The sequence below is a fragment of the Apostichopus japonicus genome, chromosome 15 (assembly GCF_037975245.1).
Source record: "Apostichopus japonicus isolate 1M-3 chromosome 15, ASM3797524v1, whole genome shotgun sequence".
NCBI lineage: Eukaryota > Metazoa > Echinodermata > Holothuroidea > Aspidochirotida > Stichopodidae > Apostichopus > Apostichopus japonicus.
This window is the reverse complement of record NC_092575.1, coordinates 27,965,197-27,986,080: the sequence shown is the minus strand read 5'-3', so window position 1 is coordinate 27,986,080 and position 20,884 is coordinate 27,965,197. Positions and strand designations below refer to the sequence as shown.

Below are 20,884 nucleotides of genomic sequence, written 5' to 3'. Positions count from 1 at the left end.
AACATAGGCTAGGCCTGTAAAGAGTACACTATTGCAGTTGAGATTGAGATGATGTATACATGTACGGAACCTCTAGTATCTGATAGATAAATCCACAATCCTAATTGAACTGTATATTTAAAATAAATATGACGATGCACAACTGCATAAGTAAGCATTGTTGACAATGCATAAGTAGCCTAGGGCCTAGGCCTAAGCAATGTTGTGCCAAGTTTGGTAAGTAAATATGATGAGGCCTAGGCCCCTAGGCGAGGCCTATTTGCGATCATGAGGGTCAGCGATCATGAGCATGACGGCTAGATTTAGACATGCTAATGGAGTGGGTTTTTTTGTACACACAGGGCAGCTACTGAAGTGTGAAACATTTGGAATATGCGTAATGTCGTAGGCCTACAGTAGCCTAATGTTAGGCCTAGGCTAGGCACTACTGCGCATAGTGTTATAGGCCTAACGTTAGGCCTAGTTATGGAACAAGCCCCAGTGACCAAAAAAAAACATCAGCGTTTTTACCAGAATTTTAGGGTTACTGTAGGCCTAGGCCTAAATAACAAAAATAGCTTTGCCTAGCCTAGACCTACTGTAGCCTAGGCCTAATGTTACATCTGATTAAGCAGTAAGTTTACTAACATAGCTTATCAGACTAGGCCTAGGCCTACCAAAAAAAAGACAAAGAAGACCAAACAAGAGGCAGAACTTGGAATAAATTTACAACAATTTCATTTAAAAATTTCTTGGCAATGAAAATTTTGAATTTTCATACAAAATTAACATTTAGGCCTAGCCTAGAATGTTAGGTCTTTTTGGTCAAGATGTGAAAAAAAACAGCCCGTTTTGCATATATTATGGTTGAAAATAAGTAGGCCTAACAGATCTTATTTGTTCATAGCATAGGTGATTTGAATTCTATGTCTTTGAGAATTAGTGGTGACCAGTGGTGAACAAACATTTTTAGTTTTCACAATGTTTACTTTTATTTAGCAACTCATTATTTTACACAAAATTGTTTATATTTCAGGCCCACATCCCATGTAAAAGAGGCTCTTGCAAGATCCATTGTAAATGAGTTTCCCAAACTGAAGGGAGAAGATGGAGATGGTTATGTTAGTATCAATTTTTGTCATGTTAGATCACTTCTTTTTTTGGATTACGTTTTTAAAATGTAGAAGGATGGCTGTTGCCAGTTGGATACTACCATTCTTTTTAATTGTCAACATGTTATCCAAGTAGCCTATATACCATATACAGAAAACCCTTCGTTTTAAGTCAGTGGGTCAATGAAATAGCTTTGACAAATATATATTTGGCATAAACTGGGAACATCAAGAAATGAATTGATTTACTCTGAGAAACATGGAGATTGTTCTCTCCCGGCCCATGTGATCATATGCATTTGAGATGAGGAGGAATGTGCCCCCTCAACTTGGCTCATTAAAAAATACTGTCATTTTATTTTCACTAAATAATTTCAGCTCTGATGTGATTGGTGAGTTCTCAGTTGAATGTTCAATTTGGTTTCATGATTTGTTTGCTGGAAGCTAGAGAACATTGATTATAGATGTGTCAGGTCGTATGGATGGGATTACATTCGGTTCTAGGACATCTCACCCCGCATCAATTCCCCACCCGGACAATTCCCCCCCCCCGGGCATTCCCCACTGTCCGGGGGAGGTGTCCGGTCACGATACAGTCTGCCTCAAACCAAAATGAATCGGGGCGAAATCATCATTTACATTGACTTTCTGTTATGAGCATATAGCTAGGTGCTCATTATTCATAACTGCTGAGTAGTTTTAGGATCGGGAGTTTGAGTTCTGACCATGTGTCCTTAGGCAAAACATTTTACCTTCATTGGTTGTTTTCACAGGAAGCTTGGTACACTTCTAGCATTGGACAGCATGCAGCTACAGGTTATTTGGAAGAAAGACTCAGGAATGTGAGGAAGAGAACAGCAAAGAAGAATCATGTGAGCATTCGGAAGGCCAACAAAACAAACTCTGACTCCACAGCTTCATCAGTCAGTAGTCTGGAGAGTGATGAAGGTATTTTTATGTGTTTTTTTTTAAGTTAACATTTGAAATGTTAACAAGAGTAAGAAGAAATTACATATCATGCATAGGATGTTCATTCCTGGCATACCTTTTCATCTCCTTTGTAATGTGCAGATTTTCAGAATTCACATTTAGAACAATATCTTTGTCATGATTCCTTGGTATATCCATTCTTCATAGGGCAATTATTGTTAACTTTTCCAGATGACATCGAACCTGCTGCCATTGAGGCGATGGTACAGTGGATGAAACACAATAAAGAACCTCTGGGTAAAGTCAGAGAATACCACCAAAAAACAGCGAAGTCCAGGCTCATGTGGATTAGAGAAAATCCAGAGGGCGTCGCCATCTTTGCGAAATATCCTAGACTACTGGACACTTCAGGACTGGTGGGTTTTATTTAGATAGTTGTTTTATTCTGTGATGTGGCAAGCTTAGGGTAATAAGCAGGCAAATTTCATTTGTAGGTCTTCTCATGTGTGAGACAAGAAATCAGCGAGGAAATCTGCTCGTACCTTCAGATCAAGGATAGGGCAAGAATAAATGGCCTCTGTCAATACTCGAAAGACACCCCCTCTGGGAATACATCCAACTTTGTCGGTGAGCTAATGGTACGATGAAGTGTAAAAACAAAAAAGGGATCAGTTAACTCAATGGTTTACTGTTTTTGTTCTCAGGAAGGGCAGAATTATAAGCACAACGCAAAAATAAAAAAAGGCATAATACCTGCTGTATAATTTCATTTTTTTGTTCATAGTTTGCTTTAGCAAAATGGAAGATTTTGTTCAAATCGATGCAAACAAATATTTGGTATGCTTTGTGGGATATGTACTCTCAGTTGCATTTTCAAGAGCATCACGTTACTCCTGTATCTCTAGTTAAACAAAACATCTGAGATGATATGGTCTTATGCTCTGTAGCAGTAGCCAGCAAAAAGAATTCACCTCAGTGCCAGGATATGGGACATCTACATCAGTTTGGTTGGATGGTCCTCCAAGACTATTTTGCAGCTCTGTTCACAGTCCAAGTCTGGGTACAAAAAAATGCTTTCTGTGCAGACTTGTCACATATTTCATCCTTTTTCAGATTAATCTGGACTTTGAAGTCATCAAGCCAAAGTGTGGGGACAAATTGTTCCTGTTATGGACACCTGCAGTCGCTAGGAACCTACTGCATTATGCTGACAAGCAAAATGATTGGTCTCGACACCTGGGGATTGTTCAAGACAGCAGTCAACTATCAGGTAACTAAGTTGCAATAACTTATTAACCCAGGTAAAATGCATGTGAACTGTTTTCATGTGGCACTGCCAGTGATGTTTCAATTGGCCCCCAGTTGAGCTTCACCTCAGTCAGGGGAAATAATGAAAATGGTGTGTATTTGGAGGAGGGAGTCAGTCAGGGGATTAAGGTGGTCAGGCAACAGAATAGTGTCAAGTATTATGCCTGATTGCCATATTTCAGTACACAATGGTCTGGCATGGGCACAACCCTGCACAGTCAACATAGATGACATCGGATTTGTTATAAGCTACAAATGTTTTCTATTCTCGCATCAGAATTCTGGTAATATTGTATTGCTTCATCGACGAACATTCATTGGCCTGGCATCCACCCAACTTTGGATCACAATCAGAGATGCTGTTGAGAAATTGGTGGATTTGTAGAGCCGTCAGAGATCCTATCCACACTATATAATGCATATTGTTCCACTGAAAGACATTTTTTAACTGATATATCATCATATATTCCCACAAATGTGTTACCTTATAACACGGGCATAATCAGTGCCTTCATGAGTGTTAAGTCTGTGAATCTTTCCCCAAGGTTCTTATTTTTCCTCTTTACAGATGATGAAGTATGCAACATTGCACTGCAGTGTATTCCATGCATTCTACCTGTTGGGTCACAGAAGATAAAGGGCAAAGGAAAACGGGCTACAATTGAAGATGCCCTCACTTCATTTGTAGATTTGCAAAAGGTGAGCTGAAAGCTAAATTTGAAGTAGAAAAATTCCTTTTATAAGATCATCGTCGGTTACAGGTTCATCTAGGAAAATTGACAGACGATAAAATTATGGATGAAACAGGCAAAGAGCTTGCCTTCTCTTCGCGAGCAGTGTACATCGATTGGTGAGACAAGACATTCATCAGATACAATCCTACCCTGCTCCTAGAACCACCATTTTATGTTCCCATCTGAAAGACATGAACGATGCATTCAGCCACTTTCCCAAGGGGAATGGTGGAAGGGGACTATCAAAGCATCGGTCACTAATGCTCTGCAGCTGTGCCAATCAAATGCCTGAAGAACCTCACCAGCCCCAGAAATTGTGGAACCATAACCCACTACCACTGCACCAGGTTGCATTGTACAAACCCTTAACCAAATTTATTACAGGTAGAGTTGTAACAATGATTTCTTCATTCCAGTATACACATGATATATGAATACATATAAATGTGAATGCAGAATATGTTGAATGTGCAGTAGAAGAGTGTACAATCTAATTCACACCGATTGGATAGGACATTGTGGTATTCCAGGCAGTATGGTGTGATAGTATAAGTGTCTTGTTAACTTCTGAACACTGTGTTCATCCATAATCAATTGTCAAGGGTTCCTAGATGAGCCTCAAAATAACTTACAGAGACCCGACAATTCCTACCTGGCACCTCTAAAACCCACTATGAAATTGTGGCACTATTCATCACTGAAGTTGTGAAATGCTAAATACTGCACATCCTTAATCAAAACAAAGATTGCTTCTATCAACCTGCCTTCTGGGGAGTACTGCAATATATGATCCTTTCTATATGGAAGGCAGCATTTGAATAAATCTAAGAAGTTTGCTTCCATAACCTTTTCTTTTTCATTTCAGATTGGAACCAATATTCCACACTACCTTGAAGGGGTGAAACAAAAGCAACCATTCGTTCTAGCTATTGGAAGCAGCAGGGTTAGCCCGGAACAAACGTACATAATCATAGAGAGAGAAGCCATTCCACAGGAGTCGCTGCTTAATGCCATTGATTTATGTTTTAAATGTTTTCATGTTTTTGATATGAATTATCAATGGCAATCATACAACACCTGGCAGTTCCTCCAGACTGTTGTATACAACTTACCTGGGAAAATGTCATCTTCAGTTGTGTCATTGAAGACATATTTGAAAGTCGGAAGGAAGTAGGGCTGAAAATTTTCAGACCTATTCGCACAGTGCAACACTAGAATTAACTTGGCGATCGATTCAACTGTCCATTACAACTCCTTTTTACATGACAGTTGAAAGAATTTGGACACAATTTTGTTCAATGCCGAGCAATCTTTATTATCATCTGAAGTTGTGTGATTTTAGTTGAAATCTCAACTGTTAGTTGAATCACGTTTATGGGACCAAGGCATACTTGCCTCATATACAAAGCAAAGATATGCTTGTATTCTAAGAAGAATTGGCAAAACGTTTTCAGCCTGTATGATCATATTTGTTTTCATCTCATAAATTCCAGTTCCAAAGTTGCAGCTCACAAATATTTTGCTGTCATGAAATTTTAGAAGCAAATTATATGGATTGTCCCAGTCCCAGTTATCTGCTCTAAATAAATTGCTTGGACTATTTTCAATTGAACGGCTCTTGGAATACAGAAATATGTGTATCCATTCTACACATATTTACATATATAATATTTACCCGTGCTGGGTTATGTACAACAGCAGTATAAATATTACACATAATATATGGACTCATTACTTAAAGGCTTGCCGCCGTTTAATGAAATCCATGGATAAGTGTTAAAAAGGGGGGGGGGGAGGGGAATCTTCTTTACGAGGCCTAATTTAGTGAACATTTTCAAGACTGACCATCCAGCACCCCATCTTTTAAAAATTGGCAACCATGTTTTGGTTGTCATTTTCTTCTTTTGTTATTACATCGTAAGTAAGGCAAATACTTCCCCATGCGAGCTAGTCTATGCTCTAGCTGATAAATATCATTATGAAGACACACACATGTCTAGCTAGAAAGTGTTCGTTCATTCATTCAGCAAATTGTATTTTATCCATACAAGTCTAATAAAATGTTGAAATTGTTTATGTAAAAATTGCACTGGGGTAAAAAACATTTTTGATTAATTGGTAATGCTTCAAACAATTCCTTCCTTTAGATCTTGTGCTATGGTACCATATTAATGAAACATTCAGTTTTGTTGCAATTTTACATTAGTTTTTAGCAGTTTTTCAGCAGTTCACTTTCTTTGAAGGAGTTACATCAATAAATTGCATTGTCAAATGAAGCCTTTTGTATTTATGTATTTTTTCCTATAAGAGTCAAGCTGACCCAAATGTGGTTGATTTCCATCATAACCCTTGCCGGGGTCAATATTTACCAATATTTCTGGGTCAAATTTACAACCCATAAATTGGGTCACTTATTCTGACCTAATTTTCTGGGTCAGTTTGACCCAAATGTGTTAGGTTCCCTCCTGACTTTCATTTGGGTCAAAAAGTGACCCAATTTGGGTCAATTTTAACCCAAGTGTTTTTAGAGTGTAGAAAAGATTGTTCTCTGTGAACACATAACTCTTTAGAAGGAATATTTATGAACTGAAAGACTGATCATTTTTCCATGGAACATATTAGTTTAAGTTTATACTCAGTTTTCTGTATAAAAAAAAAACATTGCGTATCATTTTTAATAATTGTACCAATTACCATTGATAAGTATAGACAAAGTTAGTTTGTATTTAATTTAAACTACGACATCGTCTTTGATGTTTCCACAGAAGTATCTGTTCAGTAACTGTGATGAAAGAATTTCATGTAAATATTTGATTCGATTCTCAACATTTTGTCACCCTGATACTTTTTCATATCAGCAGTGACATAGAACTTGTAAACAGCAAACCCAAAACTGTTTCGGCTCTAACTTCATACATTAAAAGTTATGGTCCAGCTAATTAACGATATATCCATAGTTAGTCAGACCATATCTCTCCCAAGAAATGAGTGAGCAATTAATCCATGCTTTTGTTACATCCCGCCTTGATTTCTGTAATTCTATTTTCATTGGCCTTCCGAAAAATCTGGTAATTCGTTTGCAAAAAATTCAAAACTGGGCTGCCAAACTTATCTTCAAGCAAACTAAGTTTACACATGTTACCCCTCTTCTTTAAGCATTACACTGGCTTCCAATTGAAACGCGTTTACATTTCAAAGTCCTTATTTTAATCCACAATTGTATTTATAACCATTTATCTCCAAACTACCTTTCAGAACTTCTAATAGTAAAGCAATACAAGCGTGCCACCCGTCAGTCAAAATGTATTACCCTCCTTGAACCTAGGACCAATGGGGTTATTTATGCCAACCGTGCTTTGTCAGTTTCTGGTCCCAAATTGTGGAATTCCCTCCCAAACCATTTAAAATGTATACCTAATAAATCACTTTTCAAATCTAAACTAAAAACTCTCTATGCTAAACATTTTTTTAATTTGATTTGTAATTATATTTCATTGTTGCATTATTATTTTTGCTTTTCTTTCTATTCGTATTTATATGCATGGCGCTTTTGACAACTATTTTGTTTATAATTATAGCGCAATATAAATCTTAGTTATTATTATATATTTTAAAGGATTTTAACATTGAATGGCATCAACAATTTGATCAAACTTAAGATAGATATCACTGTTTTAAATATAGTTTGTTAATTGGCGTGATTTACCAAATTATCTGAATTTAACAATTGCAACGAGATCATTTATTATCGCATGTTTTTGGGTAAATTATTATTTAAAGATATTCGTATCATATCACTTTGCATTAGTTACCATATACATTACTTTCATGCAAAACTAATAAGTCAACTAGGAAAAATTTTATGAATTTGGTAAATATATATATATATATATATATATTTCGTTTTTTTCGTTTTTTCGTTTTCGGTTCCGTTTTAGTTTGCTTTTCTTTGCTTTTTCTTTTTCTTTCCCTTTTCACGGTAGATGATTTTCGATAATTGTAAATTTCGATTTCGAAACTGACTATTTCTTGATCTTTTCTTTCTGTTCTTACAATATATTTTTTTGATTACCGAATAGGCTATATGTAAAATAAGAGATCAAATAAAGTTAGCAGCTTATTCGTTTTGTTATAATTTCTTATTTCTTTAACTGTCATTGTATTAATATTGCTTGCTACTGATGATTATTAAGCTGTTTTCATGTTTTCATTATTTGTCTCCCGAACATTTAAGCTCATATCATGCATACTAATGAGCCTTGCCTAGACGATCTAATCCAATATAGGCCTACATCGCCATAAAAAAGGAATCATTTGTGTTGTTGAAGAGGTGCATCGCCAGCCATTTAGGACTATTGTCTTATTCTAGTAATTCCCTCTTATATACTGATTTATACTGATTACACTAAGCTTCGAAGCAATCGTACCGACATAAACTGTTCCTAACTTTTATCTATGAGAAAAGTTAAGATGCAAAATTTGCTGCAATTCATTAATTTGCTCCTAAATGTTGAAATATTGACATTTTGATGCAAACTTAATGAATCATTTTCATGGGACAGACTTAATTGGCGAAATCTTAAAGTGATCAATATGTAAAGCGCCACCCACATCGGTCAATCAGACACGCCAGAGCCGTAAACTTACATATCATATATTAAAAGGTTGTAAGATTTGTACAGTATTTCCTCCCTGTATCGACTTATCATGAGATGGTTAGTGTTGTATCAAATTAGGGAGATAATTGCTGATTAGTAACAACGCAGACTGAAAACGTAGCGATTTAGAAGTTTCACTAAAGTCAAAAGCTAAAAATTTCACTTCAAAATGGCTTCTGAGAAAATTAAATTTAAGTGATAATTAAGACATCTTTATAAGCAGGGTTGACGCAGCCTAGTGATTCTAACGTCATGGATTTATTGGTCGTATTGAGGCGTATACAGTTACATGTTAATGTTACAAGTATTGTCACAAATTTGTAGATATTTAAAAAAAAAAAAAAAGTCTGCTCGCTCACTTTTGTAAGTTTCAGAGTGAACTGCTCTGACAAGTTTTGAAATAGCGCCATTACTCCCATTTCATGTGAATTGATGTGCGCAGTGTCAAAACCTTTAGGTTGTAAACGCCCATTAAAATCCCATTGACTTACACACTAAATCACAAAAGTAATTTGGCACCATCATTTTTCCGTATCATGTCCATGTAGATTTTTTGCTATCAGAGCCAGAAGTTTTCGTCACTTGTAAACAAACCTCTTCACTCAGTAGTAAAAAAAAATCGTACGCTGCTCCTGGGAGGCCTGAAGAGGTATATATTGTCTCCATTTACCCCATTTTTGCGCGACATGTACTTCCACGCCTGCTCTTCAACATACAAGCAACAACATAACAGATCCTGATTAATAACATATCAAAACTGTTGTGATTCGATTCATGGACTGAATTCGACGGTGAGGAAAGTTACTGGTAGAGGCATGGACCGTCTGGATGTCTAGAATAGTAATTTAAGAGGACATTTGGATCCGATAATGACGAACTTAAACATATGTGATTATTGCATAACATGTGCAGCACCTACATTTGACCAACGGACCCCCCTGCTCTTGGCCAAAAAAGAAAGAAAAAAGAGAAAAAAGATTTTTTTTAAAAAGAGAAAGAAAAAATAATTAAATTAAACGCCAATTTTAAACATGTAGGACGTCAGAAGGGCGGTTATCCTCACAAGTCATCCAGGTGTGTCTTTTCAGTCAAATGAACTATGGTGTGCACGCGTGCTACACGTGCCAAAAATGCCCAACAATCTCAATTTTTAGTCCTAAAAGTTTCAAAATTGAGGTGGTGTTCGAATTTTCTTGGGCGGTGAGGTTACAGAGCGGTAGGCTGCTAGGATGCGCTAACGAATTTTTCATGAGCAAACCCCTCACCCTTCCAGAATCCTGGATCCGGCCCTGCATCAAACAGTGATGACGGAACGGGAGGAGATTGGGGGCTAAAGGCATTATGATTTTTGTATCATCTCAACTCATCTGATATGTAATACCATATTTTATAGATTGTTTTATTCTCATCAATTGAGAAATTGCAGACATGAGATCTATATTTTCAGGCTAGGTACATACAGCTTAGAATACTCGGGAAGTGCCGTTTCCGGCCATCTGGGGGTTTGTAAAGCCAAAAATTTTCTTGTACGCTCCGCGCCAACCGATGATGGCGGACCAGTCAGACCCCCTCCTGTCACAAATACTGCATCCGCCCCTGATATGTCATTGAATATTCAACAAAACAATTTTTTATGGCCACCAAAACTGTCGAAACATGTTTTTCCACTACTGGTAGAGATATAAAATATTGGGAATGAAATTCCTGCAAACATGCGGCTGTGCCTGTTCACTACTCACTACTGTATCGCCTTAAAAAATGATGGGTGGAAATTGTTTCTCCAGGACCGTATCGTATCGTGGGTATCGAGTGCGTCTGATATACGAACGTACGTAGTACGTACGTACGTACGTCTATGATGATATGCACTGCACTGTGCTGATAAAAAACATTGGTGAATTTCACTCCATGGGAGTGATCACTGAGCACATTCCGGTATAAGAGTGAATTTCCACTCCATTGGAGTAAATCTTAACTCCTAATAGAGTTATATTCACTCATATTAGGAGTGAGAGTTAACTCCAATAGAGTTAAATTTCACTCTTAATTTGAAGTGCGCCGAGTGATCACTCCAATGGAATGAAATTCACTCATTTGTTTTAAGAGTGTTGCTAGATATATGAAGAAGAAATTTACATACCAATACATGTTATCGGTCATCGATTGGCACAAAAACCCAGATTCTGATGACAGCTGCCTCAAGAGACCCAATTAATGGTCTAATTAGCACCGAGCCACCAATGTGGACCATTACCGAAACATCGATGCGTGTTAGTCTTCCATCCCACTTCCTCTAATGCTATTTAAGTCCACATGTGGGCATATCCTGCAAACTTACCGGTAGCCCACAGGGGTTTGAGTTGGGAGAAAGGCCTTGACACATTGAAACGACAAATGATGCCAACTTCCCTCAAGTTAAAAGTCTGGCTGAGTTGGCAAGGCCAGTCAGCATGAAAGAGAAAAAACTTTTTTTGCATTTCTGTCACCAAAGTTGCACATCTTTTTGGTTGCTATTTTGCCTCACAGGTGCCATCTTCTGCGATCTGGGGTGCTGAAATCTCAAATTTTCTCTGTACACTCCACGCCAACCAAGGTGGCGCTCCGCTTGGATAGTAACCTCCGCCCCCCTCCCCACAAGAAAGAACAGCCCCCCCAATGGCCTCCCTACTCAAAAAATCCTAGCTACGCCACTGAGTTATTGTATATTCTTATCAAACTCATACCGTTATAAATAGAGCTTAGATATATGACGTTCAAAATCCAGTTTCACCATTAACGTGAATGTATAATGTAAAATCGTGTATATTGTAATTATGCCCTGAAATGTAAACATTTGTCTCTAAATAAAAATCACATGTGCCTGTCTAAACTAACTACTGCACACAGAAAACAATATGTGAAATAATGTTATGTTAATCACGGGTTGTAAAAAAATACATGGCATTTTGTAAGTATTACACAACATTCAAGAAAAATATGCGTATGCTTGCGATTGAGGATTGCCGAAAATTATGGCAAAAGTCCATGCACTTAGTCATATTACATGATTACAAGTAACTTTTGCAAAAGCGTTCCATGGCCATACATGCGCAAGCCACATACAGTTCGCGACTACTCGAGCTGCAATGGCATGGAAAATCACGTTAAAGGATTGGGCCTGGAAGAGTTGATTGAACAATTCGAAGGTCAGTTAAGTTATTCTGTAAGTGAACGTGACAATACTGAGAAATGCTTCTAGACCTCACGACTAACTTGGATAGACGACTGATTTCGATTCACTTGCGTTACGTAGACCTAACGTTAAATGTATACATCAAGTTATATAAAAGGATAGCTGCTGTTTGCCATAGTCAACTCATAATTGTCAGAGAATCAAGGACGGACCCAGGATTTATACTGTTACTGAGTAAGTTTGTGTATTCTATTCGTAAATTCAGTTAGGCCTAATCCTAACTTAGTGTATCCTTCTAGTCCTTTTTACGTTGTAGGGCTCACTAAAAATCCGGCACAGGGTATGCTAAGGCTAGGCCCGTTGTGGCTGATAATGCTGGGTGAAGAAAAGTGTTGATTGCATTATCATCACATGGGTTTACAAGGAGTTCTGAATGTTTATCACTTTGAAAACCGAAGCAAGCCAGATATATGTAAATTTGAGTGCGGCCATGCCTACCTGTACTTTAGGCCTAACTTTAGCGTAAGCTGTAGCTGTGTGCAACTGGCACACTAGATGTCTCATTTTTATCCTTTTGATTGCTTAAATAATTCATTTAGTTGGTATAACAGTAATGTACGTCTGTGGATATCTAGGAAACTTTTGTACATATATTCAACAATAACCATATGTCAAAACAGGGTGATGCTTTATTTAAACTTGTTTTTTTTTCGATGGGGAAAACAACGCTGCAATCCATTTGTTGCCACATTTGTTTCCTGGGAGACTCATAGGGGTAAACTATCTATCTCTATTTATCAACTAATAAAATCCTGGTAGAGAGTAAATTTCTCAAAAGTACTGATATTTAAGATAAACGTTTTTAATCCTCAGGAAAAATTATATGGTTGAAGAACATTGTTTTCCATACCTCCAACGCTTGAGCTTTCTTTGTTTCTTTGCCAAAGGCTCAGAGAATCTATGCAATGATGTCCTGTGCGTGAGATGTCTGCTTGCTGTTTTCAGTGAAGATATCTTGTATAGGAATTGGGGGGGGGGGGGGCTTCATGTGAAAAAAATTAAAAAGGCAATTCCAAGTAGCTATACGTGACATTAAGTTAAAATTTGGTGTGGAGCGTTCGTCCATGATTACTTTGTTTTCACTGCCATTTTGGGTTTGCTAATTAAATATTGATGATTGGCGGGGCCAAATAAGATTTTTTTTCTGAAACTAGCATGTAAACACGAAATCTAATTATGTTTGAGTTGATAGTAGGTATAATTATAACCATTAACCCAAAGATGGTCCTTGTTGTTTTTGGTGCATATATCATGCATAGTAATTAATAGACAGGGCTTAATGTACCATAGGTCTTTTTCTTATTATGAGAGATATTACAAAATAGAACAGCTTGAGAGTATCTCTGTTGAAGGCCTTTGCTTTAGAATTCATTTTTCTTACCACTTGAATCACTAAACGTTTATTATTTTCAGATGCAGATGTCACGTTTTTGTGAGTGGTACCTGCAAATAAATGCCTAGGAATCATGTAGGCTTTACAAAGCCTTATTATGATGGGAATGTATTTATCTTCATTTTTTTTTTGGTTACTTAGGAAAGCACCATCTTGCAGTTCAATTTGCAAAATATTTCAGAAAAGCCTCAGCCATATGTGTTACTTCTTGGAGAAAAAAAACTACATCCTCATCAGTTATTTGTCATCATCGAGAGACATGCCCTACCACAGAGGACATTTATGAAGGCCATTGATGTGCTACAAATCATTATATGTGTTTAATCTGGAATACCAAAGGGCATGTGTTGGTGCCTGGGAATTTTTTTCAAAAAGTTGTTTATGAGTTGCATGGACTGGTAATGGTAAGTGCAACAAGATTCAAGATTTTCGTGCTTACCGTGCTACCAACAAAGACAAGGTGTCACGAACGACTTTATTCATTGTACGTGTATTCAGTATATGCTGGTCAGGGTGATAAGTAGGTCACTCGTCGTGACTGACAACTTTTGCGTTTTTTCTGGAAGCTACGAGAGATGATGGCGCTATTCGGTATTAGCGAGTACAAATTTCCAGAACATACGGGAAGTTATTTTTAGCAGGTGACCGGATATCGTCGACCAATGAACGTTGAACTATCAGTAGTATCTTCGAGACATGGATGATTCTCGATGTTTTTCCGTCAGGATTCCTGGAAAAGAACTTTCGGGAGATTAAACCCGGCTATATATACGAAGAGATATTTTCGGTGATGAGGAGTTCAGAGTTTTCCGATCTATTGTGAAAAGAAATTCATCTGAGATAAAAGATTAATCGAGGGGACGGACAGAGGAACCGGTGGACTGTTTGTTCATAATATTGGTGCGTCGTTTAACCGGGACAGGCGTGACTTCGGCAGAGTTTTTCGGAGTTCACCCAGGAGGAAGCCATCCTTGGGATACAAACGTTGAGTCGAATTGGACCAGCGGGGAACGGTTTTGCTCCTGACCAAGTCACGGGATACCAGCCTACGAGGGAGAATCCCGACATCGTTGTTGGTGACGCAAGGAGGTCAGAACCGCTACGAAAGGAACCGAGAGCCGGCACGCGCCGCGTAAGATAAGTTAAGTAATCTTTTAAAAATTTAACGGCCGTATAATATTGTAAAATCTGTCTGTAATATTCCAAATTTCTAGTACCAATAATCCTTGTACAAATCAGTAGAGATCGTATCATTGTAAATATATCGTTTTTGCTAACTTTCAGAAACCTCTCAGTAGTCTTTTGGTCCTTTGAGTTTACTTCCCTGAATCTATCTAAAATTTTATTTTTATCGGCTTTGAAGGCCAAAGGAAAAACCCGGGGTCGCAACAGAGGGGGCGCTAGAGGGTGCCATATTGTATTATCCCACGGAAGTTGTGACACAAGGTAACTGCAGTGTAGCAGTCGTCACAGTTAGCATTCCACGTGTTTCACATCTCAAAATTCACTTTGATGTATATCTTCCATTTTCTGTTAAAAAGATTATATCCTTCATTTCGCAACTACTTTTGATTGATTTACATGCTAATTCATATTAAACTAAGAATGAACAAATCACTGTGTATCTAAAGTTGTTGCTTGTTTTAAATTGGCTTGTTTTAAATTGACTTCAGGAAGAGTTGTTTTTTGTCAATACATTTTCAGACCCGTCACATCGGATGACACTTGGCATATATTGTTGGTATATTTATTTATTCAATTATCATACCAAGTCACGTTAGAAACATTATATTGTAAATATCGTGCATAATAGTTTAAGTTTTCACAGCAAAATTTTGATTCTTTCGGCTAACCCTGTTTTTTCTTGGCTTTCTCTTAAAAACATGTAACAATATCAGAAGAAAAGTGTTTTTCCAATGTTTGACTTTTCCCTGCAATCCTAGACTATTATATATACAAATGTCTCAGAGTGTATGATTATTCTTGGAAGTTACTACTTTTCATATCAATATTGATACGTTTTAAATTAATATATCTTATGTTTTTCATCTCATGAAGTTTCTCATTTTTTTCATTTTAATCTTCCACAACACAATATCGACTGTCTCAAGTTTGCCATAATCCTGCGTAATTTGTCTGACCATAATAAAAGAAACTTGAAGGAAGTCGAATTGATCCTTAAAGTACGTTCACACTGTCATGGTCTCAATAGGGATATGGCTTTTCTTTCCGGGTTTAAGCACTTTGAGCAGTCTGGGGCTTACGGTAGACCATCGTGATTTCAATCACTCCTTTTACGCCTAACGAAGGACCAGGGTGTCCTAAAATTTGTGTAGCGTCTAGTTATTCTATTCTAAATATTATGTTGGATTAAAGGCATTACATGTTGTCCTCATCTTTTCTACTATATATATATATATATATATATATATATATATATATATATATATATATATATATATATATATATATATATATATATATATGTGTGTGTATATATATATTTATATATGTAAAGCACGACACCTTGATCATTTTCCGTAATGGTTGTTACTATATAGATATATGGCACAGTGTACTCCAGAATACTTGTGGCTGAAGCTGATGATTAACAAGATTGCTAGAAATTTAATTTTTTCTAAAAACAAACTGTTCTTTTGGTTATATATAATATATATTATATATATTTCATTGCAATCTTTTATGTCAAAGGTCTAATACCAGCATGTTTAAGTTGCAAAGCACACATGACGTAGAAGATTATGTTTCTTGGCACGTTCATGGGATGATAATTTTAGCTAATGCTGCGGGTAGAACTGTATCATGACAAATTTTGAAATCAGACAGTTGATTATATTAATTTTTGGGAGCTTTCAAATATCTTTACATGTTGAGGGAGTTAGGTGAAAATGCCTCAGTCGACCAAATGCTTTTGTACATGCATCTCAGAAACTAAAAAAGGTAAACCATTTAAATTTCGTAAGCATGCACCTTTAATTTCATGTTTTTGTTCTAATATTTGGTTATGTCTTTGTTATTGCAGTTTTTTTATTATAGGTAAAAGTGGGATTAACATTGCTGAAAATTGCAACCGTTTGAAAGTATGATACTAATATGAATACGGCCGCCTAATGTATCTGATGCAAACTGTCATCCATAACTGGACACACAAATTATAATGTCATGGGTGTGGTTCACTATTCATGCATGATTGTAGATGCACAGAATACCTTCTTAGATGTTGAAATAAAAGTTGGATCCATCAAATATTCTGAATTATTTGTGTTGTCATTCCTTCTTGTTCTCTCTTAAATGTGCCAGTGCTGTTGTGATCGATTTAATAAAAAAGATGCATCAAGCTGCTATAAATAATTAACCTAAAACATGTGTAAAACGCTTTCTGAACGGGTGCTATATACAAATCGCTGGACAAATTTTACATAATAGTGTTGTAGTTACGTTATATGCTGATCATGTAAAACTTTACAAAACCGTGCTATAGGCTTGTCTGTTTATTCACCCGATACTCATAGCTAGTACAGTAACTATTGTTTATGTTCCACAATCGTACATCAGTAACTACTGCGCTGTGTTCGCAACATGGTAACATGTGTAACAGATGGCATCCCCACCGATGAAGAGTAGAACGACATTAGCACTAACGTTGTAATCTGTAGGTACTCAGCACTAGGCCAAATCAGCACTTTAAATTCGTTTCGGGCCGGCAAGGCTGCAAGATTAATGCAGTAAGCAGTAATTTTAGTAGTTTTAGAACCAATAGCTTGTAGTTGTAGTACCAATCAATAGCTAGTAGTTGTAGTACCAATTTCTGTATTGAACGTGTCACTGTGTTTAATAAAATCTCTATCTATCTGGAAAGTATGTATTTTTAATTTTTGAAATCATAACCTTCCTAGTCATGCTAGGGTGTGTGTCTATTATCGTTTCACATGTAAACCAGTATGTGGAAAGGAAAGCTGGTACACGTCTCATATTTGGTATCTGGGTATAGCACGTTGAATACAAGTAGGCTATCCTGGTAAATCTGAATATCATTAAGGGTCCAAAACCTTACACAATCCTTGTATTAGGGTTTGCTGGTATATCATTTTGAGTACACTTCTAGTCAGTAGTGGCCAAATGGTGAAACTTTGTTGGAAACGTTGTTGACATATTGATGCACTATGATTATGTAGATGTGATCTATTGTTTTTAGCAAAGGTAATTTTGGATGAGCAGACGCAAAGTCCCAAAATAATTGTAAAGAGGGGGTGCTTCTCAAGAGGGGATGCTTCTACGTCTATTATCTGTATTCTATGTGGAAGTCACATGTGATTTGGGTTCAGCTGAGGTCCATATGTCAAAAGTATGTAAAAAATATATCACAAGAAGGAAACCTTGAATTCACCTCAGATTAGGTTTGTAGGTGAACCAAAATTAGTGCCAGAACACTGTTGTGCATGTTGAAGGTCAAAAGTCTGTTGGAGTCAACAATGATAAAATAGTCACAACCTCGTAAATTAATTTCAAGATGGGGAGCTTGGACAGATCTGACGTTTATGGCAAGCCATGTGGGACAAACACCGCATAATATATCCGCGTATTAATTCGAATATATACGCGTATTAATTCGAATATATATATACTTTATGAAGCGATCTCGCGAGCCCGCCAAAACATTTATCGTTGGTATATGTACACAGCAAGAGCGGAAATGTGTTTTCGTGTATATTCTAATTAATCCGTGCATATATTGGATTTAATCCCCATATTTATTCTATTTAATACGTGTATATATATATTCGAATTAATACGTGCATATATTCGAATTAATACGCGGATATATTTGGGCCATATGTTTGGCTAATAATATATATGCGTATATATTCCAATTAATAAGCGTATAAATTACGATTAATACGCTGATATATTATGCAGTGTTTGTCCCACATGGCTTGCCATAGACGTTTAGTATGCACATGTATACTACATTGGACGCATATCAGTGGAGGTTGGTGGTCAACATCTATCACAGTGATGACATTCATGTCACCTTTACATGCGTCTTGCTGTATTTCTTACATCAAATATGTTCAAACCCTCAATGTACAGCATGACCGACTCATTACCAAATAGTGATTGTAAATCATCACAGCGAGTATGAATGTTCGCATTCTGCTTCTAAAAAGAATCTCTGTTGTTCATGTTCTTTGCACACCCTACAGCCCTGTAATCGCCTGGAACCATTCGATAGTGTCGCTGTGATTTTTGTTCAAACTCACACAGTATTTATTAGAAAAAACTTGTGGTTCAGGCTGTTTATATAGACCTAATTTATAGTCTAGATGTGCCTCGAATACACTATTTGACTTCTAAATTTTCAAAAACAAATTCTGGGGGACAGTCTGATTATGATCTGATTGTGATCGAACTCGTGTGAACACAGGGACTGTTGTTTATCAGTCCCGTCCACGATTCAATCCTTAAAATAGAATATGGTTTCGTCAGCATACACAACTTTTGGTGTTAATTGCGTCTATCCGTTACTGATAAAAGAACTTCAAGGAACGCCAAAAGATGCGCAACGGATCATATCGTGTATATTTATCATAATGGGAGACAAAATCCAAAAGTGTTGTGTACCTTCACACTTATCATTATCCTGCACTTTTACACATTGTGTTATATTTTACTACTCATCGTGAACATAAATTTATATCATCTTCGTGTCGTAATAGGAATGGGCCTGACCCGACCCTCGTATGTATGTATTGTGATGTGGCGAAGATCGCCTGTAGCTCGATAGAGATGGTAGTGAATGCCCCTTGGGGGAAAATTATTTGGTAGGCTATTTCGGAAGCATAGTTCCACAAGCTCCACGCAAATAAATGACGTTACAGTACTTTATGTGGAATGTGTTTTATTGTTTTAATCTCAAAGTAGGAGACGAAACTGAATACTGTATTCATTTAGATAATGTCAGGTGAATGTAAGCCTCGTGTTTAAAAACAAGTTTGTTAATCATACTCGACTGTTATTTTGTTATTCCAATTTGAAAAATGATTATATTCCGTTATAGGATTATGAGATTGGTGTTGGGTTTGACCGTTATATTAACGGGGAGTTAATACTATGCCTTTGGGTACACGTCTTAAATTGAGCTGATAATTAGTAAGAATTAAGGAATCTAAGTTAAGTATGTCATAGGAACAACGTTTTAAGCATATAGTTCAGACGCTCATGTGAAATATGTATGTAGAAGCATCAGGTCACTCCGACACTATAGTCTCTACATTCTTGACTCTCAACTCATTACAGTGTGAGTCTCTCTGTGATCTGTTCCTTCTAGGAAGTATCTTGTCTTTGTATTTAACAACTTGTCAGTAGGCGACATCGCCACGTAACCACAAGACTCTAAGACAGCTGATACTGACGTTTGGAACAGCACTTCATTCCTTAAAAAGAAATTCTTGGACTGTTGTCATGTCTGCGTTTGTTTTTGTCGTCATCTGGCAATTAAAATACAACATCCCACTGGACAAAGACACCATCGTGTCGGCCCGACGCTACCCGACGAACAACAAAACGTTACAGTACTTTGTGTGGAATGTGTTTTCGTTGTTTTAAAACATTCTTGTAGAGGCAAATTGCTACAAGAACAACGGAACTGTACACAGATACTGGAACTTGATGGCACGACGTGGGTTAGGGTAATTTGTGATATACTTATGAGCCACGTGTTTTGTAAATTATGTGTGTTCTGTACTCTTTTATTAAATGTCTGATATGTCTAAATGGTCCGCCAGTCAAGTAAAAGGTCTTCCCTTGGGCTCTATTGGGCAATTTTGAATAGTTCTGATGTTTATGGCAAAACTCAAAATTTACTGTTAATTCTCGAAACTATACTGTTATGAAATAGTAATACCATCTCTTTGATGTTACCGAAACACTCCATTGAGACACCTTACAGGCCTCTTATGTATTTATCTAGGTCATGGATTCAGTTTTCCCACGAGAAGTTTTTAACTATCTTATTGAATCTTGGTACAGGGCCTTTTCCCAAAATAGATTCCATTATGTCTGTAGAACATTCGAGAAGGTTCTCTCACGTGGTATGGAAGTTTCCATAGAAAGGGGATGGACTTCCAAACTCCCAACCAATCAGGGCAGATCAGTGCCAGCGCACTTATTTTTATATCGTTAAGTTAATACAGGATGGTCAGTTCATTGGCTGCCTTCTGATTGTGCGCAGTGAGATTTTATGGAAGTAAGGTTTAAAAGGAAAAGGGGGCCGAAAGTTTTATCACTCCGTCAGCGCTCCGTGATCAGTTCGTCTTTACTTGGTCAGCAAATTTATCACTCCGCCGAAAGTTCATCACTCTTAATTGTTTAATTGACGGAGTCAAGTCAAGTCAAATCATTGTAATTTAGTTTTATTTGTAAAGAGAATCGACAGAGAAGAAATTATACCGAATCAATAATCAAATCCTATCTCGTCAACTTGTTTTTGTGTGAAGTCATTGTTTTCTTCCGTTCGA

General features: G+C 37.0%; 1 protein-coding gene across 1 annotated transcript; it reads left to right on the top strand.

The window, feature by feature from the left end:
• Positions 1–379: 379 nt before the first annotated feature.
• On the top strand, positions 380–5,782 carry LOC139981425 (uncharacterized). The gene is made up of 7 exons (XM_071993796.1): positions 380–384; positions 1,016–1,100; positions 1,865–2,039; positions 2,253–2,437; positions 3,135–3,291; positions 3,898–4,028; positions 4,929–5,782. The coding sequence occupies exons 1-7, from the start codon at positions 380–382 to the stop codon at positions 5,235–5,237; spliced, it is 1,047 nt and encodes a 348-aa protein (XP_071849897.1). The 3' UTR covers positions 5,238–5,782.
• Positions 5,783–20,884: the final 15,102 nt, after the last annotated feature.